The sequence below is a fragment of the Neopelma chrysocephalum genome, unplaced genomic scaffold (assembly GCF_003984885.1).
Source record: "Neopelma chrysocephalum unplaced genomic scaffold, ASM398488v2 Primary Assembly neopelma1_143, whole genome shotgun sequence".
NCBI lineage: Eukaryota > Metazoa > Chordata > Aves > Passeriformes > Pipridae > Neopelma > Neopelma chrysocephalum.
The window spans coordinates 6,247,348-6,272,068 of record NW_020897805.1 but is presented as its reverse complement, the minus strand read 5'-3'; the positions used below and the strand labels follow the sequence as shown (position 1 = coordinate 6,272,068).

Genomic DNA, 24,721 nt, shown 5'->3' with positions numbered 1-24,721 from the left:
TTCCTTTCACATTCCTACAGGTGAAAGGTTACCATATGCTGTCTACTGCCATGAGCACTGTGAGAAGGCAGAACTTTATCTAGGCACCCAACAATAATTTACTCTGGCAGGAAAAACACAACTACTTTAAATAACCTCTGACAGATATCATGAGCTCCTGATCTACTCTGACCTGTGATGTAAAATTTTGATTAATATTTGGCATCTTTCATACATATGAAATGTTTTTAAAAGGGCTTTGCTTCAGGTCTTCTGTGCAGAAGTGATCATTTCTAAAATTAGGATCTTTATACAAATTGATTTTACTTTTTTCAACTCCTTGAGATTTTTTGTTTATATTTTTAATTATAAATAGGAAGAGACAAAGAAAAAAGATTAGTGGTTTTGTTTGTATTTTCACATAGTGTGATGAGGAACTGGATAAATAAGGAGTGGAATGAGAGGACTGGATAAATGAGGAGTGGAAGAGCTAATAGTGACTTAAATATGATGCATCTTTTACACATATATATATATATTTCTGTCCCAATGATTAAGTTAATGATTTTGCTTCATCTTAATTTTTATTTCTTTAAAATAGAGAATTATTTTAAGTTAATAGCTATTATCTTTTTCATCCATGCTCAAGTGCTGCAGTATAAATTAATTTTCTTGATTAGGTAATAATTTTCAGTACTGCTTTTAATGTGCACTGTACCTTGCTCCTCTTTACATATGAATCTTCTTCATACACATCACGTGAGAGGCCGAAATCAGAAATCTTCATTTTGCGCCCTTCTGCCACCAACACATTTCTGGCTGCTAAATCACGATGCACAAGCTTTTGGAAGGAAACAACAGCAGTGTTTATGCTTCTTGTGGAGGAACCAAGTGCTGACGTGTCTATCACAAGCACATGTGTCTATCACAAGCACTGTTACACTGCCCTACCTTCATTTCTGCCAGGTACTGCATCCCGCGGGATATCTGCCACGCAAACGATATCAGATCTCCCATTGTCAAGGCTCTCTCATCAGGGTTGTCCAAATAACTTGAATTTCTGTTGCCATCACCACCCACGTAGCTTGGGCCCACTTTTCGACTTTCCCTGAGAAAACTGCGCAAGGAGCCGTATTTAGCATATTCCACAATTAAATACAGCGGGCCTGAAAGAAACAAACACACGGATAAGTAAACAACTAATAGATAACCATTTTATGGGGTTTTTTTTCAAAAAAGTTTCTTCTAGTCAGCACATTGTTTTGAACAGAGGCTCCAGACACCTCTGGCCTTTATGTAAAAAGCACTGAATCAGCCAGAGAATGAGAATATTTTTAGCTTACATCCTCTATGCAAAGTGAGTGAGTTTCAGCCTAAATAAAAGCAGAATGCTGGCTCCTGCCTATATTCCCTCATCTAGATAATTTGAGACCAAAAAAAAAGAGACAACCTTCTTACAAATCAGATCTGTGAAACAGCGTAACTTAGAGAAACTTTAAAAAAAATTAAAATAAAAATAATTTTTTGAGCTTGTGATACTGAGCTCAAATCATCTGCTAATTCCAGCATTGCATTTAAGGTGCCTTTTGAGAGCACTTAGAAACATTCTGCCATTGCAATCCCTTAATTTCTGCTCCCCATTATCCACATGAATAATACCTACTCAGTGCCTTAATGCTAAATACATTTGTCTGCTCTATCAAAGCCCTCCCACCTCAGACACTAATGAATTAACTTGATATTTATTAAAAGCCTATGACTCAGAAAAATTTCACTTCCTTTGGGATGAAAAAATACATTGTACTGAAAAGAAAAAAAATAACCCGCCTCACTGGTTCATTACCTTACTAAGACTCAGAGATGACTCACTCCTGACTTACAATCTCTGTCTACAACTAAAAGTGCAACAGAATTGGGTGGCAAAGAAGGCAGGCCTTTGCTCAGAGTTGCAGAATCCATACTGTGATTTTAGGCTGCACAACTGCAGATGCAAAAGGAAGAGAATGTTGCCGTGCAACTTCGTTCAAAATGAGCAGATCCTATGTACAACAAAATTTGCTTCATTGGCAGTTTATAATACATGTGTCTGAAGATTTTCCCCCTTGAAGTATACCCGTCCATGACTGTGGCTTTTAGCAACCATTTTGTAAGTGGGAGATAATAGTTTTATGACAGTGGAGGAAAACTGAGTATTAATCCAACTATCCAGCTATATTTTAACAGAAGGATTCTGTAGCTGTCTTTTTGCGTTACTTTAGTATAAATAATAACAACAATAATGAAAATTCAATTAAACTTAAAATATAACCCATATTAGAAAACACTTACTGAGCATCAAGATAATATAAAAATATATATTGATTGGAAGAGAATTTGTAGGAGACTTGTTAATTTAAAATAGCTTCAAAATCAAAAACCGCATTGAAGAAAACCATTGAAGAATGCTTAGTTACACTGGAATACTATTACCCCTTCCTTTCAAACATTGTTTTTCTTATACATCCCTCATTTTTTTCAGCCAACAGCAAATTTAAAGGGTGCTCAGCAATTATTAAGCAGTGGTCCAAACCCATCAATGAACTGTTTTTGTTTCCTTGCTTGATGGTTTTGTCTTAATAACAAGCTTCTAATATTTACCATCTTGACTGCAGGCTCCATAAAGTTTGATGACATGGGGATGGTTCACCTGTTTCAAAAGGTTGAACTCTGAAAGTAGATCTCGCAGCTCACTCTGGGAAGCATTTTCTGCAGAAACACACAGTCACGATTAGGAAAGCATTACTCAAGAGTTCTCTATGTAGTACCATTTGAACTATGACATCTACCATCAATCCTGGAGTTAGCAAGGTATTGGCAAACTCTCCACAGGAGAGGAATTTCCCCATGTCCACTGTCCTGCAGCCATTCACATCAGAACCAAGTGAAAGCGACTGCTGCTGTTCTGGCTTGGTAGTAACCTGCTCTGGTCACCACTTTGCCCTGATACAAATGACTACAGGACAAGTAGGTCAGGCAAGAATTCAGACCAGAGTCTGTAATGTGTTGCAGATGCCATGAAATTACTACAGACCTTTTCTAGTTTTCTAGAGAAACTTTTTAGGGTGAATCAGTTCAACTGAAGCTTCAGAAGCATAAGACAGCCAAGATTTTACGTCGATCAAACCTCAAAAGGCTCTCTCAGTTAACTGACAGGATAAAGCCCTCCTTCTCCTAAATAGATTTTCCAACAGAGTAAAAATCCACTAATCTACTAGCACAGATCCAGATTTAGAGTTCAGAAGCTAAATGTATAGTTCAGACTGATTTTACTGGGTCACACGTATGCAGAGTCAGTGAGAATCATGTGATAAGATATGGCCTTTAGAGGCTATCTTAGCCTTTCAAGTGTTTTGGGTTTTTTGCAAAATTCTTCATACTGACAAGTTTCCTCTTTGGACACACTGGGGCTTGAAGGAGATCCCTAATCATAAAAACACTGTGGGTCAGAGATAACCCTTTTGCTACTTCACCTTAAATCTCTCTGACACACAGAACCTATCAGGATAGTTTCTGCAGTGTCAGTATTGGTCATTTGACAAGTATGGGTTCATCCTTATTTAAGGCTAATAAAAACAAGTTCAGCTTCTGCTCTTTGGTAGCTTGCTGTATGTTTTCCCATGAAGGCTATAAGCACCAAAGGATTTATTTATATATGGATTTAAAATATATGTGCGACTAGTTTGCTCTGATCAGAATAATTTTTATTCTGTTGTACTATATGTTGCCATCACTACCACATGTTTGTATCCACCATATATTATCTTATAATCTGGATCTCCACTCATAGTAGAGTCTTCTACCCCAGGGAGTACAATATCAGATGGTCTCTCAATACTGAGAAGGCCTACAAAAAATATGTATTTATGTAAACCAAAAATTAAGAACATCAACTTAATGCCCATGAGAAAAGTCCTATTTTTCCAGTTCTGGAGTAATGTGACATGAACATAAAGAACAAAACAAAATTCTCCATGTACCATGCCTGTTTGTCTGCTGCAAAATCTAACTTCAAATGGAGACATCTAGCCCTGAAGCTTTAAGCCCCTTTTTTTTTTTTTCACAAATTGCCAATAATTTGTATTTATATATTGGTTGGTGTTTTCTGCTTTAATTTTATTGTAATAAGGGCATTCATATCAGGCAGGATGTCAGATTTAATTCATATTAGAAAAGTGGCAATAATGGGGTAAAAAAAAATTATCCCTCTGTCCCTTTAAACATCCATCCATAGCTCCAAGACTATTTTGGTTCAGCTATTTCCTTTTTGCTCCCTGTTCCCTCCCCAGTACATAATGCCAAGGTGACACAGTAGGGGAGAGTCCTACCCTGGTCTGTTTTTAACCACAGATTGTGCCCATCTACACAGCTCAGGCAGGAGCTGTCTTTTATGCAATAAGCAGGAAGCTTTCTCCATTAACATCCTGGTGCACCTACCGTTGTCTTTTAAAGATCAGACATAGTCTGATATAGTCCCTGGCTTGGACAAATTACCTGCTCTGCATCTGTTACAGGGAAACAATGGGTGATGTCGGCCTGATCCAAAATAACTGTCCTTTATACTTCATGACAGCATTGTAAAGGGCACTGAAAGCTAATACAGTGGTTCTTATACTTTGATTGTCATGTGCGAACAGTCAAGTTAAACCAATAATAACACATAAATATTTGCAGAATGACAAATGTTCTCCAGTGTGAAGCTGTAAAAGAGAATTTCAGGTGACTATTAGCAGTTTAATTTACATTACAGAGAGATTCATTAGAGCCTGAAGCATTACTGTAAATGTCAGATCAATTTATTAAAATAAGGTGCTTAAAATAAAACTTTACTCCTTCACATTGTCAATGCTGTCAATTCTTTCCTTCATAACAGCTAGGGGAAACTGAATGTTAAATTATCTGCAAGTAAAAGCAACATTTTTACCACTATGTCTTGGAATCTGAACTCAGTCACAGGTTGTTGATGAAAATGTGATAGAAAAAGCACTGTCACTAAGTGCACAAATAAACATGAAATGAAATAATAACTATTCTTTGATAATGACATACAGGTATTACAAATAATAGTTAACTAGTCTTTATTTCTGAAAAATCTTAGTTCCTAGACTTCCTCCATGTGACCTATTCTCCACTGAACCTCTTAAATGAAGGTATGCATTCATAATGCATTATTTCTTAGGTAAAGTGATGGGATATGCAGCATCTTTCAAGTAGCAGCAGATGTAGTTTGAATATAACAGAAATGGTAATAAGTACAACATTTTTCTATAATGACACGCTTTTACTTATAAGCAGTAGGAAGTGGTTGAGTTCAAGGTCTCATATCATCTTAACATTATCTAGGCATACTTTGTTTTTCCCAGTTCTAAAGTCTTAGGGAAAACTAAGACAGCAGGAGACAGCACTGGGTTATTCAAGCCAGTTTGGCAGAGCTCCTAATGATTGAAAAGCAGATCAGAAAGGATAAAACTAGATGGAATTCTCAATCAGAAAAGTAACTTAATAGGTCTGTCTGTCTCTTCACATGATTATAACACAATTTATTTGAAAAGCTTTGGCCCAGAAAACTGGATAGAGGGGAAAAAAAAATCAGAAAGTTTAACAAACCCCCATAATATTTCCATCAATGCCAAACAAAATTAAATACATTTGCTATGTTAAGACAGAGGCTCCTTGCACATTATGATTTAGAATTAGTTACTTGGATCAATGTCATGCTAGCCCCTAAAGTCAGAAATCTGTCAGAATATGTCAGAACGATGGAAGAAATAGAGGTGGTGACACTGGTTGTTTTTAGCCAACCTTTTGCTATCATGCTGGCCCCTCTTAAAATCGATTCAGAGATTACCACAAACAGTTTGCAAATCATTTCAAATCCAGATGGGAATGTACCTTTTAACATTTTCACTGCTACAGTGGTATAGCCAGCCCTTCCCTTGAGTCGGAATGCTGTTGCCTTGACAACCTTTCCAAATTCTCCTTCTCCAAGAGTCTTGCCCAGAACTAGGTTCTTCCGAGGGACTTCCCACTTTGGATCTTCCTGCAGGAGAGAAAAGTAACTCTATGAGATGAAGCAAGGAAAAGAAGTGGCTAGCTATGCCCAAAGCATTAATGTTCAATAGAAAACCATTCCTCAGGAATAGGAACACTTCAGTGTACAGTGTTGGTTGCTCTTTTTATCAATATCAGTGTATTCCTATAAAACCTTATGAATATGTAGGTATTTTGCAAGTGTTTTTTCCATTACCTTGAAAACACCTTCTTTAAAACAGGCTGTACATGTAGTCTATTGATAATGGATTGTATTTGCAGGTCTGGGAAATAGGGTACAAATGAAAAATGAAGTGATACAGAATAAATGCTTGCTTTCAGAATACTGAATATATGACCTTTGTGAAGAAGTAAGTTAGTGTTACTCACAGAATAAGGCTTTCCCTTAAGAATTCATCAGAAAAAACAATTATCCTCTCATGAAATTAACACTATTAAACCTTAAGGTTGCAAAATGATGACAGATACAGAAATAAGACAAGTAATTAAAGCAGAGCACAAGGTCTGTGCAGACCTCAATATCTCACATTCAAATAGATGTAATGTTGCCACATATGTCACATAAAGTGTCAGTGTTTCTCTACTGTGTTGGTTCATGAAAATGCACCATCTGGCAGGCACCCTGGGTAGTATGGGATTCAATAAGAAAAAATAGGTTAAAGGTATGATAGCATGACTGGGCAAAAATCCTTAAATGTGGGTAAAACTCCCACACCAACTGACATCCACAATCTGTATGTCAAAAATCAGGACGAGATCTCAGCAGGGGTTTTTTGTTATGTTTTAAACTTAGCCTTGTTGTAGTATAATGGCTTATCACAGAGTACAAACCTGCTATTATTAGTATTTAACTGGACAATGTTAAAAGTAAAACCCCACTACTATCAAATGCAGTTACATTAGGAAAAAACATGAGCTTAAATTAGATGTGAAGCGTTACAATATGTTAAAGCATAACAAAAGTGGAAGAAGATATTGGCCTTATAAATTATGTTTATCCAAATACTCATTAAGCATCTCCAGTTCCCAGCTTGTACGTGTGAATTCCAATGTCATTATCTGTACTGGGTATTTCTACGAATAGATTTCATTTCTGTAACATTTTCTGCATGGATAGACAAGACTGACATCAAAAACAGCATGCAAAATGACATGAGGCTTACTGGTATTTTAAAGGTGTCTACGGACACCTGGTTCTCCATGGAATCTAGAGAAGGCCGTCGGACATTACTGGAAGAGTAACTGATGGGGTAGGATTGGGTTGGGCGCCGGAATGTCATTTCTGCAGAGGCAATAGGTGGCTTCGGAGAATTCTTGTGGTAACGATGGATGAAATAGGAAGAAAGCAGCACAGAAATGATGAAGGACAGCAGCACTGCCCCTGCTATCACAGTCTTGCACACTTCATCGCATAGTTGCTCTGTGGACCAAGAAGAGCTTCTTAGAACGTTTCTTGTGATCTCCTACTTCTGATTTGGGAGGGCATGTAACACACACAGGTGTGGGAGAAATAGAGCTCAAAATAATTTAATAACCTAGAGAAAAACTTAATAGCTATTTCTCAAAGAAATTTGAGAAGTTGCAAATATGCCCATTGCACTACTACTTCTTTTTATTTTCGACACCAGCAAGGAATTGTTTGCCTAACTGCCTGTGCCAGTGTAGGGACAGCCAGCTTGACCACATGTTCCTCATCTTCATAGACATTGGCTACCTCTGACACTCTTCTTTAACACCCAGCCTGATATCTTCTGATATCAGATACCACTTATCTCTCTGGATACCTATGACTGAATTTTGCTTGTGGACAACAGTTTATGGTAGAGTCTTTTAATCCATCAAATAAACTCTTCTTCAAATAAAAATATAATTAATTATTTCAACTGTTAGATAATAAAGAATATTTCTCTTCATCTTTTGGATTATAAGGCGACATAGAATATTTCTGCTTTGTATTTTTCAAAGTAATTGTTTCTGAAAACATTGCCTCATGCTGCATCTGCTGCTAAAGAAACATGCAGGTTTTTTCTTCCCCATTTACGACTTCTCCTTCTGCAGAAGCACTTTTAGTGTCTTACTTTAGAAACTTTCTTTAAGTCTGTGTGCCCCCAGACAGCATCCCCAGGGGGTCACTCCCAAAGAAACTGTGAGATCCAAAATAATGTCCTGTGCACTATTGTACGTGAAGTCAGGATTAACTGACTTCAGATATATAATTAGCTACACCTGCACGCTATACCTCAGCAATAAGTGGAAACAGCACACTACCTTTCTAGAATGGAAAAAAAAAAAAGATTAAACAAAAAGAAATAAGAAGGAAGAAGATTTATGCTTCCCTTTTTTCTTATGCCTATTTAAAATTTTCTCTTTCTATATAAATTCTAAATAATTTGGTTTTGGAGTTGTAAAATATTTCATGTCATGTTTATTATTAGCCATAATAAATACAATTTAGAAAATCCATTATCTGTTTCAATCTGTTTCAAACAACTGCACAAAGCTTTTCTATTTAAACAAAGGTCAATGAAAAAAGCAATCCACTCCTCCTCCTAATACCATGGGTGCTGGCTATTGCTGACATTTTGAAGCTGAGATTTTCAGAAATTATTAGGAAGCTGGAATTACTTAAAAGTAATAGAAGTCATTATTTTAATGCTCCTAGCTGCCTCTACAAATATCAGGTGAGTCTCACTGAAATGCAAATACTGCTGGAAATCAAAGGATGACTGACTTGTTTGTCACATGGTAATGAATAAAAAAGAATCTTTAGCCAAGGCTATAAATAACCACTCTGGAATTTTTCAGGTTCCACAGTAGATGTCAAGGTGACAGTTCTTAACTGGTTGTATGTTAGCAGTCTCTGACCAAAGATATTGCTTATTAGCAAGCCCACAAGTGTAGATCACTGTACATATACATGGTAGATACAAACAGAAAAAGATTACTATGACAACAGCAAATAATGTTTAGACTTACCTTTGATATCATCTTTCTCACAATAACAGTTCTGTCTTGGGAAGCAGTAACAAATTCCATGTCCTGACTTAATTCCAAGGTTTCCAATGCCCTTCCCATGGCCACCGATAATGTTTCCACCTAATCGAATACAGACAAAAGCTAAGATTCTTACGTGTAGGTGAAGGGGAATAAAAGGGTCAGAGTTTGCCATGGGTTTATCCCAGTATCTGGAATTTGACAGGGCAGCACAATGCAGCAATAATGAGAGGGACTCCTGAGGGGAGACTCTAAATTCTGAAATTTCTGATATTCTGAAATAGGGGGACTTGGACTGTTTAAACATTAGTTCTCATTAGCAGTTATTGAGTTCCGTTCCTGGTTCTGATGCCAATTTACTCTTACCCTGGAAAAGTCAGCATAATATTCTAGGTATCATTTGTTCCACTGTCAAATGGAGATAATGATACCTAACCACCTCTGTAAAATGCCACGGGACAGTCTAGTGAAAGCACTAAGAGTAAGTGCCAAGTGTAAGTGATTAAAAAAATGGATCTTTCGTTATCTAAAAATGCATTGTTTAATATTATGAAAAAGCACAGAAACTCATACTCTGGATTTCAAACAGGAGCTTTTCATGTAGAGTAACAGCAACTCGTCCAAGTAAATAAATTTTTTCTGTATATATTATAAAAATGACCATTACTCGTCACATTTTCCATCTATAAACTTCCTTTAATCACCAACACCATTGTACAGACAGAAACCAGTTAAATTCTGAAGCTTAGCTGATTTTCAGAAAAATCGCCTAAACCATTAAGGTATTCAAAGACTAAAAAGTTGTTTTTTCAATATAGTCTTCTTTTTATTTCAGTTCATTTTCCTCCATCCCATCTAATGCAGTAGTAGAGCAAATACTTCTTTTCCATTTCTTGGGACTTGTAAAATGAACGGAGAAAGACAATATTTTTTCCAACATAAAGGCAAACATCGTTTTTTAGGAGAGTATTTAAGCAAAATAGATTTTGGCCGTCCTTCTAGAGAGGTCACACCTACTAAACTGTCTGCAACTCAGCTGGTTAATTTTGAAAGAGACTCTGCTGAGTCACTGCTCTCTGAGCTGACACTTAAAGAAGCATCACTGTTCCCAAAAAGTCTTGATAATCCTCCCCACTGCTCCCTAGCCAACTTTCTCTGTCGTGACAAGGTGATGAAATAAAGTTTCCACTAGCCTCAGAAAATGTTATGTATTTATGTATATTTGCTCACGTTTGAGGACCTGGAAGAAGGGGGAAGCAGGGAATGAGCCAATCCTCCTTAAACTGTTCTTGAGCAAGGGGTTTAAAGACAAAGGGGTTTTACACAGCAGGGAAAGGAGTACATTGTCACTGCAGGTGTACATTAGAAACATGGAACTTCCTATACACAATCCAGAGACCAAAAAGTTTAATTTTCACCAAAGTATTGCTGGTAGGGAAATTCCAGGAATTGTCACTATTGTTTTGAATTGTGTGGTGTTTCACATACTCCTCTTTAAAATCATCAGCTGTCATGTCCTGTAGTGGGAAAGAGCTTTCCCTGCTTCAAAGTCATTTGGAAAAGGAGTAAAACATGGCCCTATTCCGCAGTATGTAGAAACTCCAGAAATTCAGAAAGTAAAAATTCTAGTTGTTGGACAAAACCAAAGATGATGTACGACTACTGCTAAAAACAAGAAAGCAGCAAGGTATGTTGGTCTGAGCACTATATTTTTCCATTATCAGTAAGCCAAAGTGCAGAGGAACCTACAAAGATAATTAATTTACAACTGTTTAGCCAGATGCACTCACTGCAACCAGCTCTGAAGCAGTTACTTACTACAAAAAGTCTCTTGCTCAGAATGCAATTAGGTTGCCTCTATTTGATAGGCACAGCCACGACACCAGTAGTTTCAGCTGAGTGCCCTTGAATGTAATATTCAGAGTGTTCATGTGAGAAAGCACTTTTGGAATTTAAGTACATGGCCATCAAAATGACAAATGAATTACAAAAATAAGTCACAACTGTCTGTATTTAAAGAATATCCTTGGTCTCAACGCATCTGGGCCTTTCTGTTTATTGCCTGCCATTCCCAAAGAAATGTCCCCTGCCAGTAAAAGCTGATAAAATGGTACTCCTGCACCTCTGACCTCCCAGAACACACTTATTTCTTTGTCTGTAAGTACACTGCTTTTGGGCACTAACCCAGGTTCTGAATTGTGTCAAGTCATGTATACAATTATTCAACTCGGGCATTAAAGGGCATGCATAACATCTTGAAAACTTGTCTTGCTTGCTTATTATCAAGTAACACAATATTTCTTTCAGGCTTCTGTTGAGCAAAACATTTGATGCTGCATATGTTGCACATTATGTATTTTAGCATTGTAGCCCCTGGCACAAATATTTCCACTTTTAGAATTAAAACTGATTGTGGTTATTACCATTAAAGAATTCTTTTCAGATGATTAGAGAAGTTACTCCATTTCCTTCCAGCATTTCTGGCACTTTAAGGATTGTTTTTATGCACTCTAATGAAATAATTATCTTTGCAATAACACTAATTTACAATACACAATCCCATTCTTGCATGTTAGAAATACAAAGAAGTCTGTTTAGTAATTCATTTTATGGAAGAACATTAAGTCCTAGCCTGTTCCTCTAAGGCTCCATTTTAAAAACTAACTTGGAGTATACGATGTCAGAGTCAGAAGAAGTAGTCAAGAAATATCTATGTCTTTATTCCTGAATTAGACACTGATGGATAAAAACATCAACTTAAAAATTATCATCTCACAGAAGATGGAAATTGCTCAAGAGCATTACGCTGGTTTTCTACCCTTTGTCTACCCTTATGATCCTTTGTAAACACATTTATTTCAAATTGAAATTTGTTTCTTCTTACTTATTTAGCTGGGAGTTCAAATAGGCATGGTTCCTATCATACTGTGCTTAAGTTAGGAAGTAGGGCATTAACGTGCCTAAAACCTATACCTCTTCCAGCAAGCACCTCCACTGGAAAACACTACCTGTGATTTAACAGGGAGCAGAATGAGAATTACTGAAAAAAACTTATCCTTCCATCACTGTCAGCCAGTAGGTGTTACCTGCCTGGTTTAAAAAAGGACAAGATTAATCCCCGTAACATTAACTCTCTTGTATAATTCAAATGTAGAGATGCTGAGCTTGTGAAAGTGTTTGGGATCAGGAAAAAGAAATTTGAGAAGTGATCAGTAGTGACACAGATAAGCCCATCCTAAACATTTCCATACTTGTGCAGTCCTGAGGGCACACAGCTGGATCTTTGCTTTCCACCACATCACAGATGCCATCTGGACAAGTCTTGATGCTCGGGGTGCACGTGGAATAGTTTGTGGTGATCCCTGTCAACACACAAACAGACAGCTGCAAAAATACCACAGGGCTTGGAAGGAAAGTTTATTGCAACTTCTCACTCCACAATGACACTCTAAAGCACAGGTTTTAAAATAAACATCTATAAATATAAATATCTGCTAAAGTTACAAGCAAGACAACAGCTAAAAGCCATTGGAAGAAATGTTTTTTGCTATCTTTTTTCTGCTTTTGCTATTTTTTCAGCCCTTTGGTCATGTCACTTGCAGTTACAGTAAGTATTGCTTTAGCAAACAGAGCAAAAAGAGCTAGCTGATTAACTTGAGACTGAAGAGTCGCTTTCACAGTTGAGGATGTCTCTACACAATTTTACATGCAAATATGAGAGTTACAAGTGATGGTAGAATTTGTGATACTTATGCACTTTGAAGGGATAAAGCATCGACACAGAAGTATTGTTCTGGAAGAGTCAGGAGTGCTGTCACCCACCAGATGTGTGCTACACACCACAGAAAACTGAGACACTGCTTCTGCACTCACCAACTCTCTGCTGGGGTGTACCTGCTCAGAGGCTCAGTGCTATGTTCTAAACTCAATTCACAGTCACAAAGATCATCTTGCCATAGGTCACCTGTTCCAGTTACACAGCTGCAAGCTCAACTCACTAGCTGGTGTTCTACATTTCATGTTCAATAGGGTCAAGATCAAGAATGACCATTCCAAGTCAATCACATTTTCCTTCCTAGTGCGTGTTTCATACGGGTATTAACTTTTTTAGCTCCAGCTTTTGCATAGTTTACTATAAATCAATTTATATCTACGGAAGTAAAATGCACTATTACAACTAAACAGAAGTTTGATTTCACACAACCTAAATGTACCTTTTCCACTGCCTTGTCTCCACTGGCATTTTCCTGTTAGTACTCCCAGGCCACCACACTCTTCACATTCAGCATGGTGTTTACTTATAGCACAAGAGTCAGGGCAGTCCTCTTCTTTTTTTAAAACTGTTGGGAAAAGTGTTTACTGTAAGTTCAGGATAGAGGAGATGAACACACAAGCACGTCAGCTCAAATTAGGAAAACTCTGGTTTTGGGGATAGATAAGAAGGAAGAAGTGAAAGACTAAACACTGACTGACCCAACTATGAGTAAACTTAGATAACCATTAAAGAAAAGTCCAGGTGTTTCTATTCTATGAAATAAAAGATAAGCAGCAAGATCATAATGACATGGTTCTCTGCTTGATAGCACTCTGTCACTGCCTAGAACTGTAGATATTTGCTAACGTACCAATAACAGAAAAATGGAGACCACAAGTACTTACAGCTTCATACAGAACTTTTAATTAAGAGAAAATACTTAGTTCTTGGGCTAACACGGTAGTAGCCCAAAGAGCATCAGCTGGAAATGTATGTTTTCAGACAATAAAAGGCTTTTGCAAAAACACAAGTCCACTGCAAGCTTTTGTTTCTTTTTCCTCAACCCATTTGCTCTTGCCATAGGAGTTCTGATATGATAGAAGGGACAGGAGGTGATTATCAGGTAGAATTGTAAGGTTTTGCATAAAATGCAATATAGTTTGCAGAGAAAGTAGTATGTTTCCAGTGAAATGCTCTTCTGCTGTGGCTGTTATAGAATACTTCTAACTTCCTTCCCCTTAAGGGTGGGTCGTAACACTGCCCTTATGAACTTTTCAGTCAAATGATGTCAGTGCAATTGCTACAAGAATGTTAAGAAAACTTTTTAAAAATAAAAAAAAAGAAAAGAAAAAATTGGAGAGAGAAGGGGGGAGAAAAATTATTTATATATTTTTATATCTATATAATAAATATACTTAGGCCAGAGATTTCTTGTTTCATATAGATAGATACATATATGCAAACTCTTTTTTATTCCATGGGAATATATGAAATACCAAATAAAGGTCACGCAGACACACACTAAAGATTCTTCTATATCAAATGTCATCATGAGCATTATGAATTGCATGTGATACACTGCATTAGTTCTGTGCATTAGTTCTTCAAACAAGTATCTGCTACAGGAAGGTCTGACTCAAAACTCAAAACACAAATTTTGTGATATATGTCTTGTAGCTCAGATTGATTTTCATTTTTAATGCCATCAGCTATAGATCACCCTACTACAGTTACTGGCATCACTAATACCAGTGACAGAGTAACAGTAAGTGAATAGTTCTGATTGGGGTACTTACGAGTTCCTTCCAACACAACAGTGAGGAGGGTCTTGGTGTGTTTCCTGCTCTGCTTGTCTGTGGCTTGAACAGTGTATTGGATTTCCTTGCATTCGGGTCTGCGCAGTGCAGAGGAATCGTTCACATAAAGGCTTCCGTATTTGTCTTCTCGGCCTTGAAGGATGTTGACAGGATAGCAGCTTGCATTGGGGGACAGCAACTTGTAGGTGATGTTTACACCACGGAATTTCATACAGTTTTCAATGCAGATTTTTCCTATCTAGGCTCAAACACCAACAAAGAAATCACAAACAACAGAAACAAAACTATACATAAAAAACGTTAAGTGCTTCCCAAAAACATCTGGAATAAAATGGAGGATATTACTACTTGCAGAATTCAGCATTTATTTTGGGTTTACAGATTTTATATTTTAGTACAAATGCTTTAAATGACATTTATTCTCAGAAAAAATGAGAGGTCAAGCATTACCGTTGTCTTCAGGCTAGCAGTGGAAATGCAAAAAGCCTTGACCCAGAGAATCAGTAGTATTTGGTGCCTATTGCTGATGATCAGCAGTGTTCAGTAAGAACAAGACCCTTGGGAAAGTCTGAGTTCGGTCCCTGCTCTGTCCCAGGCTGACTAGTGAAAAAAAACTATGGTCTTCTTCGAGAAAGCAAAGAGCTCAGCATGAACAAAATTAAGGCTCTTTTCAAATAACATAAAAATTGCTATTACTTCATGTTTATAATATTACAGTCAAAAAGTTTCTGTCCAGCAGAGTTCTCTGAAAGCCTTAAAAGGAATAAGAACCTCATTGTTTCCCATTTGCAATTCTAAAAGATTTTAATCTAAAAATTAAAATATGTTGGTTTGCCATATTTGAACTTCTGCCTGCCAGAATATCCATGCTAGAACACTCCTCAGTCTGAAACACATCATCTAAGAAGCAGAGGAATGTAAAGCCCCATGTCCTGTCCAGCTCCTACAGGAACAGATCCAAAATTCACTTTGGTTTTTCCATTTACAAGAGTGGGATTCGGATCAGGCCCAGAGGCATTGGCTTCCTTTACAGGGAAAACCACAATGTGAAGGGTGGGGTGTTATTGAAGGGAACTTGGTGATGGATTATTTTCAAACACTGTAGTTCAGAAATATTTTCAAGTAACACCACTGCTGGTAAAAGCATATCTGTACATCTTGGTTTCAGCATTCTTATTTAAAAATGTAACAGAAAAAAAAAAGGTTTTTTGTACTAAGATTTCTTCCCATGAACTTGGACTATTTAAAGTCAGAGGGGAAGCCTTTGAAGTTCTATAAGCATACTTTGTCATAAGACAGTCCCATTTTATCTAACTTATTCCCACTCACATCACTGATGGTTCATTTGGCACCATTTTCGTTGGGGGTTTTTTGGTGGCAGGATAACATAGAAAGACTATTAAAGCAATCAGAAGCTAGGCCATTTCTTTCTGGTTGTCTCCTCTCCATAGCATGCTGAGACTGGCAGGAAGAAAAAGAGGACAAGATTTCTACTGTTTATAAACTCTGTCTAGACACAAGGTCTAGACAATTCCCTTCCAGAACCACGTCATCTCAGCCTTGGTACTGGTATTGCAACTGGCAGAGGTTTGCAGCTGCTGAGATGGTGTTCCCCTGAGGCAGTAGGAACACAATGATGTTCCGTGGCATTGACCTTTATATAGACTACACTGAGCTGCCCTTTCTGCCTACTCTGTCATAACTGCTGTTTCCAGGAACTGCTGTGCTGACCAACAGAAATTTCCTTCAATGGGGATGGACAAGATCCTATAAATTCAGGGTCCCTGAAGAGCAGATTATCCTTAGAACAGCGCATTGGTCAGTTTTGCTTTCTCTGTAAAATATGAGGAGAAGCTAAAAAGACCCCCCTCCAGAAATTTCTGCAAGAAAGATAAAGATAGGCTTTCTCTTTTTGCCTGATTCTACTAAGGAAAGCCCAACCCCGTAACTTTGCTCTGCTCCACAAATTCTGGAGTCAGCTCAGCTCTCAGGTGCAGCAAAGCACAGCCCTAGGGGAAAAAGGTGGAAGCAGCCAGTTCCCCTTTCTCAGGAGGGTGAAAAATCAGGTAATCAGGGTTATCAGGGTAAAGGGTAATCAGGATTAACATCAACTTATAGGGGAGGAACCTTCAAAGGTGCATTTTGCAAGACTCTCGATAGTCAACATAGAAATACCATTATCAGAAATAGGAACAAAAAAATCCATCTCTTGAGCTCCAGAGTTTATTGAAGTCTGGATAATGATAATGTTCCTCTTCACTGAATTCTGGGGACATTTGGACATATAACCTCTCTAAAAATCTCAGCCAATGTTATTCATCATTTGTCTCACTAAATGTCAATAGATCTTTAAGTCCTTTGATAAGTTAAATGCCACTGGGCAAGCCTGTACCGTCAGGCCATGCTCCTGTTATTCAATTCATTTAGCTGCTCAAATAGACAAATGGCATCAGCCCAGCAGTTAATAATTTCTTCACGCTCCTGTGTTTTCCTTAGGGCAAGAGACAGTTCAGCCTTCATATTGATTTGGCCCAGGACTTTTCCTGACTGCTCTGGCACATCACTGCTAATTATGCAGCCAACTTTAATAATGTGAAGTGCTGGGGACTAAGCTGCTTACATTGACTTGTGCTCCAAGCTGAGCGCACTGTAAATTCAAACCCAGTCTCAGAAGTAAGTGGATGACACTTTAACTGAGATGACACTGACTGAGAACACCACTTCTAGAGCCAGGATGAGTTTTGCACTTCTCTGCTCAAGAATCAGAACAAAATCTCTTCGTGAATTTGTGTTTAGACAGCACAAAGAGAAAGATCTCTTCCCAAAGACTTGGAGGAGTTCTTGCCAGGAATAGTTTTCCCTGCTACTACTGCCACCCAGTGAAACTGCACAATTAGTGGGAAGCACCACTGTTTCCAGAAATCCTAAAATTCCTTTTCAGATGTTTGACTCTCATGACAGCATGCAAAACCAGCAGCTTTAAAAGTCAATTTTTTGTGGTTTTTTTTTGTTTGTTTTGTACTCTGGAACTAAAAAAATGCATACTCCCATGCTTTAAAACTAATGTGTTCAAGCAATCTAGGGCATGCATAGATAAACATGGTTGACCAAATTTAATGTGGAGCTCATTCATTTGTAATATTATTGTATGCATACACCTATATATAAAAACACACACAGAAAAAAACCTAATTAATTAATCTAAATTCATACTTACCTAACAGGTAAGTTTCCACACTTTTTACAAAGTTGTCATGTTGTGACAAAGATGCAGTTGGGGCACATTTCTAGATCATAAGAGCTTAGACTATGAGTATCTTACACACCTATGCTATTACTTCTTTTAGGGGGAAACCCACCAGTTTCACCCTATCCCCAGGCAACAGGGGAGAGTAAAGCTTTCATGATCTGGTGCTACAAAAACCTCAAATGTAACATCAAAAATAATTTGATCTGCACAAAAGGAACAAAATAGCCTCTGAAGTTTCTTACAGATTGCAAATTGAAAAGTTGCAGCCACAAGGAATCACAAAATCTCATAAAGGAGTAGCTTTTCATAGGGAGACCACTATGTGAGCACTCTCGGTATCTTCATTTAAGATATTCAGTTCAGACTATGGACAAAATGTCCCTTGTCAGAGCAGTAGCATTTTTATTGCTCATGTACAGCCTGTTCTGTACTCTGAAGAGCTATCAAGCCACAGTGTATTTCATCAGATTAAATAAAGGAACATGCAATATATCTAATTTCCTTTTTTCTTTCTTTTTACAATTAGCCAGAGGCTTAAAGATTAATAAAACTTAATTCTTCCTTAAAAGTCTTCTAATGAATTGGTTTTCTCTATAATTGGGATGATCATATTTTAATCTCAGTCCTCCTCTCTGCCACAATAGTTACAAGGCATGCTTTCCAGCAGCTCTCCCAAAAAGGCTCATCACTGATGTTTTTAATATTCACTTTCATAACATGAATTATATTGAATTAGTTCCTTATTAATGTACATGTTCCATAGGAATTACATTGTAATTTTCACCTGATTAACGTCAACCTGTTAGAAAGTGTTTCTGGGAAGCATTATTAATGGCAATGGTGGTGATTAAGCTAAAATGAGGATTAAGTTAGGATACACATTAATTACTAACTAGCCATTATCTTAAGAAAAGCCATTAATATACTGGAATATGTAGAGCTGGAGCTCCAACAGCTGGGCAAATTTATTTTTTTGCCCTTGATATTGTTCCAGTTATTCAAGCCTAAGCCACTCATGGTTGCATTGTTTTTCTCTATTAGTACTTCCATGTGTGGCTCCTTCTCTATTATTATGTGATGGGAGAGCTACTGCCCAGTCTACCTGCCACCCACTGCATCCAGCACCAATCATATTGGTATCACATTTTTCACTAATTCTACTTAAAACAGTTAAAACCAGCAAACGGTTTAAGGCACCTCATCCCAGTGATCCATCTACTAAGCTCTATCAGAAAGTGAATGTATCAGTAACACAGTTCTTACCTGTGCAAAGCGTTCAGCATTTCTGTTCACTGTGAACTGGTAAGTCATGTTTGAAAACTGAATGCTGACAGGGAGGATGGAGACATTGAAATGAAGCATCACTGATCTTTCTGGGCCATGAAATTCCGTGTCATTCACCAAAACATCCAGCTGGAAGTAACGATGTTCTGTGACTGAAATGCTTTTATTCAGTACCAGTTCTGCAAAGGAAAAAGATTAGTCTATTACCAGCCCACATTATCTTTAAGCGTGTATTTTGATACAGCAACCCCAACAAAAATAGACATAATAAAATTAAGTATACATAGCAAAATTTCCTAACAGGAAACAGAAGGCAATTTAAATATGAAATATGTTCTTATGGAGTTATGTCTGTGCCATTCAAGATGTTTGGGAGACTCTCTTCCCTTCTTACCTACCATGCTGAGAATCCTACAATCAAACCCTCTGACTTACCAGTTTATAAAACATGCTCCCTATCCCAGAGATGCACAAACTCCATTTTTTCACTACATATTTAAAACTCAGTCTTTTCTGAACTTGAAATTTCTCAGCTTTCTTTGGCTCAATATTTACAAAATGCTTACACAGCTTACTGGTCAATCACTAACAAGCAACTTCTCCTTTATTTGAAGAAAGAGACCTTACTGTACTCATGTCGAGTTCCCCTCACTTGGCTGCCATTTGGGCTGAAGTGGATTTCATCAAAGATGTGCTCTACATGAAATGTTTCACTTATCCAAGGATCATCAGTGACAATGGTTCCTGTGTATTTCTTTCTGCTGCTTTCAAGGGGATAAATGGGTGTGGTGTCTGCATCGTACACAGTCAGCGTCGCAAGAACAGTTCCCTAGAAGGAAAAAATAAATGGCATTGCTGAATGACGTGTTTTGGAGATTGAAATATTGGTCAAATAAAACCTTATAACTTTCACTAAAACACACTTTCATTCAAATTAATTTTAAGATTCAGGTTATCACTATTTCACACCTATTTGGATCTGAGTTAGAAGCTCAAAAGAGGATGACAGCGGAAAAGAACTTGCTATTTGAGCCCAAGTCTAAATACAGTGCTAAACTGCTGAGGTAGGAAATGAGCACATATGCACAGCTCTTGATTTTTTTCTTTTCTTAAAATCAGTTATTCTACAATGCTACTTAAAAAAGCAGGTAAGTAATATCAGCAGTTACAAGACACGAAATACATTCAGACAGCTCAAACTCATTACCCACATGATAGAAGTGGCCTGGGTTGTCTGCTTAGTCTACTAGATTGCTGTTTTCTACTTGGACACTGCGATCAAAAGGCCTTTAAGATTTTTATTAGCAATTCTATTCTTTCAGATTTGTTTGAGTGGAATGTTTCCAAACATAATGCCTTTTTTTTTACTACAAAATATCACCTAAATTCACTACATTGTGAACACTTCACAGGCATGTAGTTTCAAAAAGAATATTTTACTTTATCAAACAGTTTTATGAGACCTTCACTTTCTATCATCCAGAGCTAAATTTCAAAATTTTCAAATATAAATAGGAATTACTTTATGCCCAGGCAAATGGGATGTTCACAGGTGTCTTGTAAAGACTTCTTCTAGTCGGGAGATGGCAGCAAACTCCCAAAATTAGTCTCTTCCCCTCCAGACACAAATATGATCAAAATGTACTTTGAAGGGAGAATTGACTACCAAAAGAGATCTTGTTATTAGGAAACAGAAGTTCTCTCATGAAAACTGCATCATTTAGGCCCCTAAAAAAATGCTTTATCTATATCATTGACTTATAAAGGGTTGTTTCTCCTATGGAAGAGCCAAAAAGCCCACCTGTATACTCCTCTACTGAAGCAAGTGGTGTATGTGTGCAGAGGACACCAAAGACACCCAGGGATTCAGATCTTTAGAAAGATCACCTTGGCATGGTAAGGGGGAAGTGAAAGGTCACAATTAAAAGAAAATCCTGGAGCTCACCCTTAACATTGGCCTGGCCCTGGAAACTTCACAGGGGCAATGTTTGCCTGCAGAAGTCAACCACTATTGCTACAGCATCCTAATAAATGTTCTGAATGTAGTTCTGATGTCTTACATAGATTTGCATGTATGGGACTGGTACACAGATATACTTGCTCTAACAACACTCAGTTTTAATCATCTGGGGGAAACAACCCCATAACAAATAGAGCAGAGATCAGTATGAAGAGATAGAGCAATCCTAACCACGGACTCAGCAATTGTCCATCGTGACCTTGGAAACTGCTCAAATTTCTTCACACTGTTTAATTAACCCAAACTCTTCTTTCTTTTGGGGCAAGAATAAGATATTACTCGGGGGACAGGAATCCTACAAACAGCATTTTACAATCTCTAGAGTATGGTGTGATGATGGGCTCATTGCTGAGATCTATTACCCAGAACTTGGTGCTTCCCAGTAATCACACCTCCCACTGCTGAGTTCCTACTCCAGGCACTAGGTAAAGGAGAACATTACCTCTTTCCTGTTGAACTCCACAACAGCATCTGCAGTATCAGTGCCATTGGGAAGGAAGGGAGGAGAGTCATCTTCATCCAACACATTCACCAGGAAGGGCACCTCAACCTGCATTTCCCTGAATCCCTCTCTCACGGTGCACTTGGCGATCAGCTCGTATCTCTCTCTCTCCTCTCGGTCCAGGCGCTGTGTCACACGCACACTGGTGGTGTTCTCGTTGTATCGAAAGGGCAGACCCTCAGCTGGAAAACACAGCCACAGGAGAAAGAGGGACAATCAATTCCCAGTATAGGGCTCTGACAGTTTTCTTCTTTAGTACTCTTTTGCAATCCATTTGGGCATCATGACTACACAATAAAAGACAGACTCAGAAGTGAAATAGAAGGAATTCATGTGGTTATATTAGGGTAGGGAGAAAACATGGAATAGATGGGAGGATTCTACAGTCTGGAAGCAGGACCATTTAAAGCTCAGGATACTCTCAGTCTGCTTTTAGCAGGTACAAACTTCTAAAAGTAATCTTTTCTTTAGAGAAGGGGATAGTCCTCCTTCCCATCCCCTCTGTATATCTCAAAAGCAAAATCTTCAGGCTCAGTTTACATTTGCAATGGAACTTCCTTTACAGAATCAATCTAGAGGATCTACTACAAAAGAGATCTTTAACAGTGCAGCTGTTTGCATCTATTGCTGGTATGTGACCAGCTCAGTTCCAGTTTTACCTGCTAGCAGTTTGTAGGAAATGCTGAGATTCTGACACAGATGATGAACTGAGGGTAACTGGAGCTGATGAAATGTGCCAGGTGGTTTATTCTCCTTGATGTGAAAGGAGAGATCCATTTCTGTGAAGCAAAGTTGCCTTGCTGTCAAGGAACTGCAAGCTGGTGCCGTAGCATTGATCAAAGAGAGGAAAACCATGGTGCGTGTAGCAGAGTCACATTCCTTCTCTTGGAAAGGGTGGGATGAAAGGACGACATACAGCATCACCTTTGATAATGGCATCCAGTTTCCTACAGCTTCAAGGGAAAAAAAACACCAGAAGAAATATTTTACAGAAGACAAGTCAACATTTCTTTTTCTCATTTTCTACTCTAGTCCATTATTTCATAAATGATCATTTAGTCCTATTATGTGATAAAACAATTCTTCTGGTGGGAACACCTTAAACCTTAATAACCCCAGTAAGCCAAAAAACTAAGGGCTTAGCACCAATTTTACATTATGGAACTTCACAAACAATATCAGCATTCTATCTGTAAGACACTGACATAAACCAGGTCTCTATTAATAATCAGCTTTTTGTAGGACTGCTTTTTGAAGGGACTAGAGCAGAGTGAGGTGGAAGCAGGAAAAATAATGCATGAAATGGCAAGAGATACTCAGGACAGACCCATAACTACTATCATTTCAGTCGCTGCATTCTGACAGTTTATTCCAGTTGAGGATATGGGTCAAATTGTTTAGGTTTAGAGGACAGATTGTTCATCATTTTGAAATATAAAGTGCTGGACAAGAGATAAAATAGAAGTTAAAAGTAACCTGTGGCATCTACTGCTACACCCTCAAGCCTTATTTTGATTACCTTGGTTTGACTACAGACAGCACAGTAATATCCCTGTAACAGATCTAATTCACTTGAAAAGATGTTGTAGGTCACTTTGATTTGTAGGAACAAAACAAGGCTCTCAGGTGCTGGATGGATGCTCCTGCTTTGTTCAGTTACAAAGAGCTATCTGATATTCATGAACACCAAGTACCAAAGATGCAGTGAAAATGGTATCATTATCAGATATCAAACACTCAGCACTCGAAAAATAAAGCAGTAAGTGTATGAAGTTAAAAATTTCAACATCAAGGTACCTAAGTCAGAGGGTAGAGTTGATATATGGCTTTTACAAACTGAAGGCAGTTACTACAGACTCTCTCCAACAGTAAAATTTCTACGACTGATCACAGCACTAGGCCATTAACTCCTCACCCATTTCCTCCTCCACCATCTAATGATACCTAATTTCCTCATAGATCAAAATCACCAAAACCAATTTACTGCTAGAGTATAAAAGAAGGGGAAAAAAAAGGAGATAATTAATTTCTGTAGTTCAACAGTAAGCTTCTCTAACAAAACCAAATCTCAAGAGAGGGAGAGAGGTACAATTAACCATTTCTTCTAAGAGCTGTTGGGTGTTACATACAAATGTACTTTGTGAATCCATGTTACCAGAATTCAAGAAAAATTTACAAGAGTTTGAACCTCTCTAACAGCCTTGCTCTGGGCACTAAGTGCTGGAATTGGTCTCACTTGCATCAGTAAATGAACAAACTGCAAACCTCAGGGTAAAACTGTGAAATGCAGGAAAAAAATATTTCAAGTAATGCAACTTTCCCACCCTATTGGAGTCCCCAGTGTGAGCAACTGGATCTCTCCAAGGTCAGCATTTGCTTTGGCATATTGTTCCCTTTTGTGGGTTTCATTGGGTCAGATTCTTCATTTTAAAAGGGCAGATGCGTTTTTTTCAAATGTGATGCTCATCTTCTGCTGGAGAAATCTCATCATCTGAATGTATTTTTCTCTAAGAACAGATACCTCAACAAGAAAAGTCAGTCTTCTTATACTTACACAACATGTTAAAGTCGTCTCTATCCAGGCTTTTGCTGAGGTAGAGAAGTCCTGTTTTTTCTCTGATTTGAAACCAATTATTTTCAGGGGATCTTGCTCGAGAAATTTTGAGATTCTGGCACAGATGAAAGTGGGCCACTTCTTCATGTGAATCCTTCAAGGCATGAATGCGCAGGAGCGGCATACCTGCTGGCTCATCAATGTACACATTCTCCAAGTACTCCTTCCTGGGGAAGTAGAGACCAAAGGCCACTGCAAAGGAAGGCATACAAGAGAAGAGGTAGTCCCAGTTAAATGATTTTGTGCACCTGCATTTTCTTAAGAGATGTATTTCCAAAGAACCAAAGGCTTCATTCTCTAAGAAGTAAAGAAGTACTGAAAAAGATGTGGAAAAAGGCAGATCCTCATCTGGTGTAAATAAATACGGTTTTACTGCACTCAAGCCAAGGACACAGTCACCAAAAATGTGCTCTATAGTTT

The 24,721-nt window shown here is 37.9% G+C and overlaps 1 protein-coding gene across 3 annotated transcripts in view; it reads right to left on the bottom strand.

Annotated features, from left to right (window-relative positions):
- RET (ret proto-oncogene) overlaps positions 1 to 24,721 on the bottom strand; it is an 80,092-nt gene that overhangs the window by 11,993 nt on the left and 43,378 nt on the right. For all 3 annotated transcript variants that reach the window (XM_027700152.1, XM_027700153.1, XM_027700154.1), the window contains 14 exons: positions 24,242 to 24,493; positions 22,347 to 22,640; positions 21,628 to 21,869; positions 19,793 to 19,994; positions 19,145 to 19,344; positions 14,611 to 14,869; positions 13,275 to 13,400; positions 12,312 to 12,422; positions 9,043 to 9,162; positions 7,230 to 7,486; positions 5,908 to 6,055; positions 2,617 to 2,724; positions 931 to 1,145; positions 698 to 820 (listed from right to left, as the gene is read on the bottom strand). In XM_027700152.1, coding sequence (XP_027555953.1) covers positions 698 to 820; positions 931 to 1,145; positions 2,617 to 2,724; positions 5,908 to 6,055; positions 7,230 to 7,486; positions 9,043 to 9,162; positions 12,312 to 12,422; positions 13,275 to 13,400; positions 14,611 to 14,869; positions 19,145 to 19,344; positions 19,793 to 19,994; positions 21,628 to 21,869; positions 22,347 to 22,640; positions 24,242 to 24,493 — 2,657 coding nt within the window. The remainder of the gene's footprint in view (positions 1 to 697; positions 821 to 930; positions 1,146 to 2,616; positions 2,725 to 5,907; positions 6,056 to 7,229; positions 7,487 to 9,042; positions 9,163 to 12,311; positions 12,423 to 13,274; positions 13,401 to 14,610; positions 14,870 to 19,144; positions 19,345 to 19,792; positions 19,995 to 21,627; positions 21,870 to 22,346; positions 22,641 to 24,241; positions 24,494 to 24,721) is intronic.